Source organism: Geospiza fortis, unplaced genomic scaffold (assembly GCF_000277835.1).
Source record: "Geospiza fortis unplaced genomic scaffold, GeoFor_1.0 scaffold112, whole genome shotgun sequence".
In the NCBI taxonomy this organism is placed as follows: domain Eukaryota; kingdom Metazoa; phylum Chordata; class Aves; order Passeriformes; family Thraupidae; genus Geospiza; species Geospiza fortis.
In genome coordinates, this window is record NW_005054298.1 from 24,625,307 (window position 1) to 24,639,737 (window position 14,431).

The window sequence follows — 14,431 nt, forward strand, 5'->3', positions numbered from 1 at the left end:
CCACCCTACAACTCCCACAGTCAAAGGTTATTAACAGTCTTGGAAGATACCTATTCATTTTCACTAGGACATGTGGTAGATTAGAGCACTTACTCATCAGCACTTGTAGGACAGTATTTTGTCAAAGGTCTATTCCACATCCCCATATTTTAACCAGCAGTTTCCCTGTTTCTTTGTTCAGTATGGGAAGATCTAGATGGAGCTCTTCTGCACTAGGTATTTTCAATTTAGCACTTGCTTTCTAGGGGAGAGTGATTAGCATTGTGTAGCATGTTCTTTGAATGACATGAAGTTTTTCTGTAAAAGCACAGATAACAACTACACTGAACTATTAGGCACTATTTAAAACAGTCTCACTGAATTTCAGTAGCCTGTATTAGATGTCAAGCAGGAGATGCAGAATGTGGTATGTCACCATTTCAGAAAAATTAACACCAAAACCAGAAATTAAAAACAAAAACAAAGAATGCTTGGTCTTCAGTTAGCATTTGCAGTACATAACCAAAGGGACCTGTACCACATAATCACAGAGAACGTGGCAACCCAACTAATCCTGTGTCTTCTCATATCTCACATAGAAACTTCAGTCTGCCAATCTATCACCTTCCAAAGTGGCAGGTTTGTGATGAGTATTTTGAAAATAAAACCAGTTTCTTCCTGTGGAGGCTTCAGCCCCTTCTCACCCACACTGCAGTCATTCCCCATTACAGAAATTGTACCCCATGAACATTCATCCAACCACTGTACTCACCTCACTAATGGCTGCATTGTCTTCCTCGCCAGGTCGTACCAGTCTGTTCCCAGTCAGCTTCATGGAGAGCCCAAAGTCACTGATGACACAGGTGCCATCGTTCTTCACCAGCACATTGCGGCTGTTCAAGTCACGATGGGATATTGCAGGTTTGTAATGCTCTGTTTGGACACACACAAGTGCCTGTTACCATTTGAGCAACTCTACTGCTTGGCAAAATGAGAGAACCTCGTTATGTCTGCTCAGCTACTATGAAAAGAGAATCACCTTATTCTTTAGAAAGCTAATGTTTTTGTTTCTTTACAATGAGCTCCAGAGGAAGCTTCCTAGAGAAAACTGACTGGCACCCAGAGTTTCACTGTATCTATATGATATATTAGGCTACTGCCATACACAGTTCTGATGTTCACCAACACTCTTCTTCCCAAGGCATATTTCAGCACGACTTTGGCAGTGGAGACATTGTACACTTAAACACAGACCTGCTGTCACAGCCCCAACAGCCATTCCAAATACTCTCTATCACTTCCACACTCCTGTGTCAAATGCAGCACCAATTATTTACATTACAATTGGAATTATCATTGCACTTATTCAGAAAGTATGCAGACAATATTATTATAGAGAGTCTGAACATGTTCATCTTGCAATGGATCTGACCTTTTCCAAAGAATAATCTCAGTTGCTCCTATTTTTTATTTATTTTGTTAGTAAAGCAGCCAGCAGTACAGAACTCGTTTTAGTGTGGAATTTATTCTACTCCATGTGTTCCTGCCTAGCATTCACAGACTGTGGCTGTCTCTCCTTTATCATGGAAAGCTTACACATTTTCTGGTTGCTAATGGACACACCTGTCTGCACATCTCAAAATGATGAACATAAAATGATAGCTGCAGCTTCAATGGCACATAGGAATACTGATTTGGGTATTTTCAGCACTTTTAATAGCATCTTTAGGTGTCATTCTCTGCTAGTGCTCATGCTTAACATTTGAGATACATAGTTTGAAATTTTAATCCAAACATTAGCACCTTAATGTAGATATAATGAAACCAGCCTTTTATTTACTGCCAAAACCCTAACATTTCAGTGCCAGGCCATATTCTGCAGCCTGACAGATCTCAGAATATCTACTTTATAATTATGATACTTCAGCTGCTGAAATACTGGGTGTAGCATGCACACAGACACAGATAGATCCCAATCAATACATTGTCACAGCCAGTACTCTAATAAAGTACCAGAAAATCCAGCAGTATTGCTTGTACACAGCAAAGACTAGGCCCAAACTCTCAAACAAAAATCCAGAGACATGATAAATAAAACTACAGTGGGGCTAGAATATTTAATTTGATAGCATACGGTTCACACACAAACTAAAAATTGCTATGGTGATTTCTGAACTGCAAAAACAGACAAACCCTCATCAGTTTACCCTCTGCCAGAGAGGCAGGCAGTGCTTCAGCTCCTCAGTAATCTGTTGCCATGATACGGCAGCACTGCACAGCTCTGCCTCCTCCTGCCTCTCCCACCTCGGACCCAGGGCTGTCACACAAGGGCCACAGAGCCACAGCATTGTTCCAAAGGAGGGAACAGAGCAGAAGTTCTGAGCAATCTTTATTTGCATTCATCAATTCCTGCTCACAGTAGGATAAAAGAAAGGCTGGTATCTATGACCTGACAGAAATAAGAATATACTGAGATCTTTGCATCGCTTCCTGGCCTTACCTCCTCGAGGCAGCTCCGTGTGCAGGTACGCCAGGCCCCGCGTTATCGAGTGAGCCAAACGGCAGGAGCTCACCCAGTCACTTGTGTGGAGACTCAAATATTTGCACAAAGAACCCTGAAAAGAACCCCAGAAAAAGACAAAACAAAAAACACGGATTAAAATCATTGTTCAGTAGAATAACTCAAAATCTTTTGGAGACTCATTTTTATCCACTGCTTCTAAAAGGTATAAACCTGCAACTGCTTGTGCGTTTACCCACATGTTTTAAAACACAATATTTGACTGAAGTTTCATTCCAGTGCTGCCATTTTGTTTCTCTAAAGTGAAATATGAATTTTATCACAGAATAACAGGGACTGCCTCTAGAAAAAAAGATAGTAATTATAAAAGTCTTGTTGTAGAACAGAATAAAGGTAACTGCTGATGTAACAGCCTGGGTTTCTAAAATGTGGGCTTCAGACCATTATTACTTACAGAATACTCAATGTCTCTCACAGGTCTTGCTAAAATCTATTTATGTATCAAAACAAAAACACTCCAAAAGCAACTCCAAATAGGAGTGAGTCCACGTGCACTGAAGAAACACGGGAAAGAAGAATGTCATGTTCCCCTTTTCTTGAAAGTGAAGTTAGATGTGTAAAATGAGGGATCCTCTAGTGATTTGTCATGAAATCTCTAAGAAAACGAGAAGGAAATGTGTCCATTGTGATCTTGAGATATTCTAGAAACTGAGACTGCTAACCAAAACAAGACACTGCAAACTGTGACAGCTTTGATGCACAGTCCCCAATGATTATATACTTAGTTTAAACAAACTAAATCCTCCAGCATAAAGTGCAAGTAATCTGCCCAAATAATTTCTAACAGGAATTTCACATTTTCCTTGGTTTTTTTCAGTTTTTAAGAAATATAAGCCCTCTTATTAGCTTCCAAATGTAATCAGGTTTGGTTTTTTTCTTGGCTTAGTGGGTTGAGATTTCAACTCATTCTAATGGAGGCCACAGGACTGTTGTCATGAGGTGACTGGCAAACGTTCACTGTATTAAACCAGCTTCAAGATATTTCTGCTGCAGAGCCTGCCCACCCCCAGATGTTTTTTAAGCTAGCTGAAGTCTGTGATTTTATGCTTTTAGTGAAGTTAAAATGATAACCAGGAAAAGTTTCAGTCAAGATTTAGAGAGATATATTGGTATTTAAGACTATCTTGTCAGTCATAAGTTACACATTAAATTGGAGATATTTGTTCTGACTATAACTTTTATCAAAAGTGATATTTTTAACAATTAGAGACTCTGTTTGTGTTTTAGAACAATTTTTCTGTTGTTCTAAAGGGACAAGAGTGTCTGACCCTGGGGTGATAATTCTGTGGCTATTACATATTTCCTACCACGTCATGCCTCACAACTGACTCCCTACTGACCTACTGCACCTCAGAGTCCCATCAGAACAGCATGCTGATTGACAAATGCACATATCATTCCTTTTACTTGCCTATTTCCTTTGGTCTGAAGGCATGTTTGGATCAAAACACAACCTGGCTCAAACCTATCTGTCTTGCTTTCACCAAGGTAACACCAAGAACAATTTTATGTGTAAAAATGCCCTGGCTTGTCTGTTCTTATTTTCAGGAAGGAAAGTATTATGAGGGAGAATGATGTTTTGGATGGGGAATATTTCATCTGCACATCTTGTATTGGTTAGTCCTTATTGAAATCAGATTTATGGCTCCAGTTTGAACACTGGAATTCCCTTCTAGCAGGGCTACCACAGCAGGCTCCCTTTTCTGCTGCTAACTCCACATACAACAGAACATCTGCTCACTAAAATACAGATCACACTGTGCATTAATTACACCTGCTGTGCACTTTTTCCAATGACTTCTAAACAACCAATGGATTGATTTTAGACTAATCTTGCTGTTCTTAATACCACATTGGGAAGGAATCTGATAATATGAAGCCATCAGCTTCATCTGTACATTTAATCAGGTCATTAACAGAGCCTATTTACATAAGCAACAAGACACAATTTTCAATCAAATTACATTTCAACTGCAAATCCTTTCATTCAAGAAAATAGCAAAACCAGATCACCTGTGAAGACAGTTATGCTGCGCCCTCCTAGGAGCAGAATACTCACTTGATTTTACTTAACTTTCATTTTATTACATGAAAACATGCCAGTTTGGTCACAATCACATGCTTTGCCACTGTCCATCTGGTATGGGTACAATTGACCTTTTTCATGGTCACTTCCAGTTTCTGCAATCTCTTCTTAGATGCCTGTCTTACAAGCTGACATGATAGAGTGTGTTTTCACTTACAAGTTTCAGTTAAGACACTCTTTTTATATTTGTGCTTTGCTGCCTTAAGTTTGTATATAGTGCCTAAGTGTGAAAATACATACCTATGTTTAAGGTGTGTATTTACATGGCTGCATTTAACTTGCAATACAGGCATATACACAGAGTCTAAAAAACCCTAAGACAGGCCATCATTACTGCTATGTAGCACTGTTCTGCTCCTTTTTGCTATTCAAATAAGCAGCTGTTGTCCTACTGTCCCCATAAAAGATCAGGCTTCAGCCATTCCCTTCACACCCTGCAGGAAATACAAGTTTGCTTACTTGATACTAAAAAGCTTGTTAAAGAAAATTGTTTAATTGAATAACTAAGGTTCTTTCCCATATACAGGCAAACCTCCCCCCTCAAGATAAATTGAGACACTATTTTTTGCATTTTCATACATATATCCCCCACATACATTTTACGATTTTTCAGGAAAGATATTCACATTTATACTGTGTATTTTTTAAATGTTTCTGTTTCTGTATATGTGTGTACACACACAGAGCATGAAGTACCCTAATCCATGAATCTGAGAAATACAAGCCTTCAGTTAGCTGAGGAGATTTGAAGATATGGTTCTGGAAAGTAAGGCTGCCTTCTTAAGACATGTCCTACATCATCAGTATATGCCACAAAAAGGTTTAAAGAAGGTAACAGGATAAAAAGGCACCATGATTTATAGTACCATAAACTAGTTTGACAACAATCTTGTATCTATTACATTTCACTGTAAAAAACCCCACCATTTACAGCTATTGAGCGATGTCATAAGACAGAGATCATGTCTTAATATTAAGAAGTTTTAAATTTATTAGATTACTTCTAAGTAAAAACAACTCTTCAAATTCTGTCATTGAATAAGGACAAAATTGACTAAAAAAACCTTGCACCAAAACCAAGACCAAATACTCCAGAGCTAGGAATTTGTAAGACTACATTTGGTAGCACTAACCAGGAAGTCTAAAAAGGTATTACAGTAACCCACAATAAGATCCATTAAAACTGTCATTGATATGGATTATTTTTACATTACTGTGCAAGAAGCACCACCAAAACCTAAAGTACATCCTTTTCAAGTGGCTATTCTTAGGATTCTTAACCAACCCAACTGATTTTCTTGAAGCACTTACATTGGGGTAATATTCCATCACCAATAAATATTCCATCCGGCCGTCTGCAGTGAATCTCTCATCCCCCACAATGAAGCGGGCGATGTTCTCGTGTTCCATCAGTGGAATCCTGTAAATGTTCCTCTCATTGACAAAGTTCTGACGATTGGCAAAAGAAAAGACTTTCACAGCAACTGGACGTTCATCCAGGGAACCTTTATACACTGCTCCATATCGCCCACGGCCAATCAGCTGCAAAAAACAGAAATAATTTGTTCACAAAATAACAGGTGAAGACAAAGCCCGAGTTTTCACTCTACAAGAATTGTATGCCAACTTTTACCCTGACTTATGCTATAATACAGCGAAGATAGTGAGTATTTTGTACTGAAAACCAGAATTAGAATGCTTTCAGAGAGGCTATTTTGGAGTTAGAAACCTCAGCAAAGGCCAACATAGGCTTTACTAAATTGATTTATAATCTGAGTATCCAGTACATATATCATAAATAATCTATTCAGACTTTTATATAAAGAGTCAATAAAACACATGTGTTTTGTGCTGCTAATTCTATTACAACTTTTGCCTACTAAAGATTTATAGCGTTTATGTGATCAATTTCATTTCACTCCAGAAATCACAGACTTTAAGGGAAATATTTTAGGTTTAGGACAGTTTATAAGCTGTACCTTTCAGGTTAATAGTAACAAAATATGCATTTGTAGTGCAAAGTAGATGCCAAAAGAGGTAAACAGATTTTAACAGAAGGAAGTTATTTGTTCCTGATTACCTGTGAATATTTATTCTAACCCCCACTATATTAGACAGTCTTCAAGAATGGCCTTTCACATCTCCATAGTAACTCCAGAAGAAAGAAACGATCTCTACTCTAAGCCAAAATGCAGGACCACCTTCAGGAAGAGCTCTCATTTCTAAAGCTCAAAAAATTCCAACTACGTAAGAATTTAAGCACCTGTTCAAAATAATTTTCAGGAAGACCCATACATGAAACTGTAAGGATTGCAAGAGCCATTTTTTTAACTTTTAAATACTTACAAATAGAGGAAGAGAAAACGGAAGGGATAACAAAAGTAATGTTTCTAAAGATTATAAAATTGTATTACAGGAAAGTTTTCAAAAATAAATAAAGTATCATTTAATGGAGAGACTTTCTGTTTCTCAGTCCTTTGGTATCACTGGGTTGCAAAGCAGTAGCGAATCAGTTCAAGGGTATGAATGTGGAATGTAATCTAGCCACAGAGATGTCCAAAGGCAAGCACAGGTTAAAACATTTGTCCTGGAACACCCTGTGACTGGAGGCAAGGGGTCAGCTCCTTAGGATACAAGAAGCAGGACAGAAGACACCATAGCATTTCTCTCTACCAAGTTTCAGACTTGGAGAAAGTCACTGCTTTCTCAGAGACTGCATTATCACTACAAGTGCTTTCATCTGGGGCTTTGCACACTTCTACACAATACATTGTTAGGCTCTCCTAAACTTTGCCTCAAGCACTTTTTTGGTGTCAGAAGACACCCAAGATTCTTTGCTGATCAGTGCTGTCACCATTAGAGCAACTCACACTGCATGTCTGCAGTCTGCATCTCCAGGTGGGGTTTCTACTGGGAAAAAGAAGAAAAGCACCACTCTGCATCTCAGTCGTCCTACTCATTTTTTTCCTGGCTAAAAGGTTTTAAAAATTCCATATGCTATATCAAGCATACCAACTGGAAGCATAACATTTTGCAGTTTTGTGACGATACATCTAACACCAAGCTGAGCAGAAAGTTCTGGTTGGCCTCTAGTTGCCATGGAGTTAGATAGTGCCCCACATGGAAGAATGACTACACAGAAATGCACCACTACTGAAATATACTGCCCTATCTGCAGTAAATTCTATTTTCCAAGAGTGTTACTAAAGAATTTCAAATTCCTACAGTAGGACACTGTACTAAAAGCAAGCAGTGTCAAGCAAAACAGATGGATCTTTTGATGCAATGCTGAAATACAGCATCTTCTAATTTTCCCCACTACCTCCCAGTGTTTCTTTTTTTGTTCTCAAGGTGAAACATGTTCTAGCTAATGCCGACAACATTACTAAAAAATTAGACAAAATGTACCTGCAGTAACCCCTTTTTTTTATTGAAGCTGTGATTTAGAAGAAAATATTATAGGAGCACTGATACATTCATCTCTGTAACTATGCCTGGAATATGACCACAAGCATTATATTGAATAAAAATGAAGATTAATAACTGAGTTGAATATTTACCTCTAACAACTTTAGATTATCCAGATCCAATGAGGGCTCTGATGCTGCTGCCTCCATCATGTTCATACTGTGCAAACCTTGTTTACGGTCTCCTGGGGAAGAGGGTGAGGAGGAAATCAGCCGGTTTCCTTTCTGGACATGCTCCAAGTGAAAAAAATGCAACTTACCTGGGACCTGGCAGAATTACATATTGTAGGCAAGGATGAAATAAGTAAAAAGGAGTCCTGTAAAATCTTCTCAGAGTCAGCAAAATGAGCAGTGAAGGTGCTGATAAGCTACAAACTACAGATACCTGCTACACAACTATTTTGATAATTCAAAGTCACTGGCAATAACTATAAAGCATGTTCACCACCTCACTTAAGCTGTGCTGAGCAGAGGATTTGTAGAAGAAAAATCGGTCCCAAAATGCCAGCTTAGAGAAGTCATAAGTCTCTCCAAACTGTTATAAAATGGATATAAAATGTCAGAGAGGAGAAAGGAGAGCAACATTATGTACAAGCATATAACAGGGACTGGGGAGAACAGAAGACCTAAGTATAACTTTGAGCAATAGACAAATAAACAATGGAAAAAAACAAAGCCAGAATTGTCAATCCCTACCTGCAAGCATCCTGTATCCAAAGAACAGAGCAGCTATGAGAACAGCCAGTACAGACACAGATGCTAGGGCAATAACGATGGTCTCATCTCGATGAAAAGAATGAGAAGAATCTGAAAGCAAACAAGATGAGGACTCTTTAATGGTAAATTTGAAAGAATCAACACTATAAAACAGGTAATTGTTATTACAACAATGAGAAGAAAAATGTACTCTGGATTGTCAAACATTCCACATCCTTTACCCCTCAAAATCTAGGGATGGCAGAAGAGCTGATCAGCCCAAAACTAGCTGGGCACACATCCATCAGCAGCCTGGCCCAGGCTTCCCTTGCCCTGCAGCGAGAGGCACTGACAGCAGAAAGTGATTCTTCTTTCTATCTGGCAAAGTTCAGCACAGCCATACAAGGCCAAGTTGATGCAGTCCTCATCTGTTATCTGTGCCTTAATCCAGTTCCCTGGTATGAATGAGGTTTGTCACCTTTACATGGTTTTTTTGTTGTTTTTCCCAGGACAAAAATCTCAGAGTTTGCAAACTGGGCTGCAAATATGATGAAAATTGAATGTTTCACATTCACTCAAATACCTAAAACATACATAAGTCCACTTAAACAAATATTTCAAAATACTTTGGGGTTTTGATTTGTGTAAGTGCTCAGATAATTTTTGGCATAATTCTTAATACACAAAAAGACAGAAGCATCTCTACAGACTGAAGCAGGAAACCTGAAACAAAAAAAAAAACACTAAACAAAATTAAATTAAACTAGTTTTATTAAGTCTGTTGTAAAATATCATTTGACTTTTTGTCAAAATTAGTATCTTGCTTTTTCAGGTTTTCTTGGTTGGGTTTTTTATTTTCCCAGAGAGGAAAAAAGATTTCCTGAAAACATTTGTTAGTGCCTTGAAATATTCCTCCATGTCAGAGTCCAGTCTTCCTTCTTGCAGGCATATAAAAATCCAGCCACTTTAATACAAAAAATTATTAGTGCAGATACTCTTCTGGTGTCAGAATCACTGGAATGTGGTGCTACAAGACCTCATTTACTTTGGCTTCAAAACCAAGTTTGGGAACTATGTTTAAACATGTCTTACATACTGCAAAAAGTCCTCCTTAAAAGACTGTAATGAGACCTAACTAGGCTAAAACCACAAAATATAAAATGCACACAAGACTTAAACATTGAATAAACTTTTAGGTGAGACTGAAATACAATTTATCCCAATCTGTGCTAGCTGAATAAACTGACACATTCACTTTTCTTGAATTGCATTTAAAAGAAATTTAACATGATTCACTACTTCATATTCCCAGTATGGACATACACAAGAGAATCATGTAAGAAGGAAAAGCAAATTTAAAAGACAACAACCGTCCTTTTTACATAACCACAACGGTAAGGGGAAATAATGAAAAGCTGGTAAAATAGAATGCCAGAGAGAATTTCAGCTGTGACAGAACTACGTGAAAAATCACCTATCAAAACAAACACGCAGCTCATATCTGATACTCCCCTTAAATAAAACAGAGCTTGTGATAAATCACAATACCATCAAATTTAAATTTGTTCTGTCAAAAGAAATACCATCACTACTGGTTTTGGTAAAATAACTTTCGCCATGAAAATAAGATATTGGCATAGAACACTAATGTGGAATATGAGCTGTGACTTCTGCAGTGAGGAGATTAAAAGATACACATTACAACTGTCATCTAAACTATGTATTCAAAACAGAGGCATACATATATATTGAAAGTCACAACATGATAAAGGAAACTGTTACATTATACAAAGCTATATGAAACATGACACAAGTGCAAGCAGATGAGTAACTGCTGGCAGGGAAATGGTAGTTTTGACTTTCATATTTTTATGAATGAAATTTACATTTTATTGGGTTATCTTTTAAAATGTATATTAAATGTGGAGGGTTTTGCATCAGTTCAAGACAGTGCCTAGCATGTACTAAGGAGTAGCAGGTTTGGAGAGACTGACCCTTGGGTTATAATCCCAGCTGTGTTTTCCTTGACTGTACAACTAGAGCATAGCCATTTGCTACCTTCCCACTGCCAAATAACCAGCAATCATTTCCCCCATGGTTTGCCAAATGATATCTGGTGCTCGAGTTTGATTGCTCTTCTTTAGTTTTCTGTATAATCAAAGGTTTAACAACATGCCTCCAATCAGGAGGGCCCTCCTCTACCCTGGAAAGGATTTTGCAGTTCAAGGGCACCCTGAGCAACACGTTCTTCCACAGCTCTGGCTGTCTTGGCACACTCCCCTTAGAAGCCTGTGAATGTTGACATTCTGCAGGCTGAAGAGATACCAGAAAATCTCAAGACAGCATTTTGCTCCCATCAGCAGCTGAAAAACACACCAAGAAAAAGGATCATTTCTCTCTCCTTCCTTGATAGATCATCCACTCTGCAGCCTTTTTCTGTTTAGTGGGTAGCTGTGCAGCCACCAGGTAACCTCACAGACCTCCCTGGCCTTCCAGAGGAAGGAAAGTTTTAATTTTTTTTTTTAAGCAGAGTTGTTTCATAAGAATTTTAGATTGGCATATCTTGAACTAATTTTCAATTCTTACAAATATTTAAAAATAAAACTGCCAACATTCCAACAGCCAGATCAGTCCTACAATGCAAGTTACTAGTGTCAGGATGATGAGCACTATTAAAAAATTTAAGAATAAGCACAAATTTCTTCGTAAGGGTAAGTGAGCATCTCAGTGGAGTGGTAACATGCAGCTCAAAACAGCATGAGTGAGTAAAATGCTGTGACAGCCAGTCATTTCCCAGCAAGGACAACTTTACTATCTTTTGCTTGTAAATCTACACTAAAAGGAAAGCACAAAAACCCCGCCATGACAAAAGGTCCAGACAGCTCCAATCCCTCCCTCGCCCCCAAAAGTGTTATTTCTATCAACCCTCTATCTGCTTTGTAAAACAATTACTTTGGATGTTGTCAGATTATCAATCTTTCTTAAACAGAACAAAAAGGGTATGTCACTTGTCAACCCAGTTTCAAAACCTTCCAAAACTTAACAGAACTCTGTTTTTATTAATCCTTGTCTGGATATATTTAATCTTTAGTCTTTTACACCATACTCACCTTTAAATGTCTAGCTAAGAACCATACAGGACCTCTCAAGGCATATGGAGAGGTTCACATTTGCTCTTTTATATACTTCTAAGTAATTCATACAAGTTTTTTATATGCATATGCACAAGAGTCATATTTCTCTTGGTATTATTTGGAGATATGTTTTAACTAACTCACCAAAAGACACATCAGTGTAGGTCAATAAAAGTAATCACTAACCTTTAAGCAAGGCACTTTTAAAATAAGCATGTAAAATGCACAAGTACAGAAGTTTCTTTTCATGCTTTTGTCCATGAACTTATGGCCTGGGTGAAAACAACCATGACTCATTGTGATTAGGACATTCATTATGAAAGCTATGATTTGATATTACATTTTTCTGAACTAACACTTGGTTGGTCTTCAACTGTTGACCACCCCTCCCTCAAATCAGTGGATTCTGCTCTTCAAGTTTATTTACAGGACCAGACACGTGCCCTACAGCTTCAGTATATCTTCATCATGTCATTGTACAAACTGATTTTAAACATGTCTAACAACCAATCAATAATCTCATTTGAATTTTTGGGATCATTACCAATATTTGGGAACATAGTGACAAATATCAACTGATTTAAAAACACTGTTCTCAAATCTCAGACTGGGAGTGCTGGTATCTCAGTATTATTCCCAAACCAATGTATTGCATAAAAAAAGCAATGCCATAAAGAGCAGAATTAGCTGCAGACTGTAGAAAATCCAGTGATTAAGGAGTTGGCTGCTAAACTCTGCCTACAGTTGTACACAGAAGATCCTGTCAGAGCTTTCTCCTATTTATGTTACTGCAACTGAAAGGAAGGCTAATGAAGGTGCTTGTTTCACTGCTACTTGTGAGGCTTTTATTTCCAACTTCAACTTAGGCTCCCTGATCTACACCAAATGTGCCACAACGAAAATTTGAAACCAATGGAAACTGCTGTAAGGCCCAAACAACCTTAAAAGCCAATTTCTCATCCCACTTGAATGGGAAGGGGAGCACTGCTGACAGATCTACTGACTCTACAAGCAGTAGTGCAAAGATTCCACGTGGAAGACACCCAGCATGTACACACTTCTGCCTTGAAACATTTTGCCAGTAATTCTTATAGTCTACCAATCCCAGCACAAAGAAATATCATAGCAGACAGTGTAAATTGTTTTTTCTTTAAAGTAAGAAAAAGAAACAAAGCACAACTCATCAAAACAGAAGGACAACCTCCTTCTGGCTGGGGAACAGCTGGTAGTCAACAAGCTACTATTCCCAGAAGTGTCCTGACCTCATCACCAATAAAGGGCTTGTTTTCAGGTTCCAAAACCCGAGTACAACAACTCCTGTGTATGGAGAAGGTACACACAAATAATTGGGAATGTATTTCAGAGCAAACCATGAAGAGGAATGCTTCCAGTATTCAGTTAGAAGTGAGTCATCTGGCTGAACCCAGCCCGGCTCTTGGGACACTCCCTGCAGGCACTTCTACCACATTAAGCATTTCTCTCCCTTTTCTCAGACATGACTGCCGTAACAATTTCCAAGCACTTATACAGTATCTTTGATGAATTGAGGTTTTTGGATTAAGCTTCCACACTTCCACACATGGAAGCTGTCAAACTGGAGCCTTCCTAACCTTCCCCAGGAATGACATACAATGAAGAATACTGCCAGTGGTAATGGCATCAGGAAGAACAATGTTTTTTCTTCAAAGTAACTTTTCCACTATAAGCATAAGCTTGTAATATTAATTAAGGCAAAAGTATTTCAATCTGCACCTATGCTTGAAAAAAACTTTTATTTCTCTATAATTTAATTTTCAAAAATTAAAGCCTCTTTTGTAGGCTTCCTGTTTCCATAATTCAAAATCAGCATTTATCCTATGACTGAAGAAAGTTGTGAGAAATGAGAGAAAACTGAGACAAAGCCAGGTAACAAGAGCCAATGGCAAATGAGTCTGTAAACATACAGAACTCCTTCCTGGGAGCCACAAAGGGGATGCACCATTCTTCTATCTTCCTTCCCCTTCAGCAAATACTGTGAGACCTGCAGACAGGAGGCTGCTCTGGAAAAAGCACCAACCAACCCACCACTGCCAACACCACGGCATCAGGTCAAGCACACATGCCTGTGCTCTTGGAGGTGAAACATTCCAGCCTGGATGATGAACTGTGAGGAAGCCAGGCAAGTTCTCCTATTTCCCACTTCACCATTCAACACATTGTTTCCGCAGTACTACTACTGAAATGAGAGGGTATGAAGCAAATGGAATGGGAAATGAGGAGAAGGAAGGACAGTCTCTTCCCTGTGGCAGCTGAAAGTTGTCCAGAAATCTTCTCTCTAACCCTACACCAAAGGTGCTACACTGCAATGGCCAGAGAACTTCCCGGGACACCAGAGAGGTTATTATTACAATGAGACATCTAAAGACAGCCATGAGAAGAGGCACTAAGTGTTAACCAAAAAAAAACTAGGAATCCCAAGGGGGAAAATTTGATTGTGTAATTAAAGGCT

General features: G+C 38.4%; 1 protein-coding gene across 1 annotated transcript in view; it reads right to left on the reverse strand.

Annotated features, from left to right (window-relative positions):
- BMPR2 (bone morphogenetic protein receptor type 2) overlaps positions 1-14,431 on the reverse strand; it is a 104,752-nt gene that overhangs the window by 16,836 nt on the left and 73,485 nt on the right. Inside the window, exons 4-8 of the mRNA XM_005415929.2 lie at positions 8,810-8,920; positions 8,207-8,298; positions 5,958-6,188; positions 2,480-2,594; positions 752-912 (exon numbers count right to left, since the gene is read on the reverse strand). Of these exons, the coding sequence (XP_005415986.2) occupies positions 752-912; positions 2,480-2,594; positions 5,958-6,188; positions 8,207-8,298; positions 8,810-8,920 (710 nt within the window). The remainder of the gene's footprint in view (positions 1-751; positions 913-2,479; positions 2,595-5,957; positions 6,189-8,206; positions 8,299-8,809; positions 8,921-14,431) is intronic.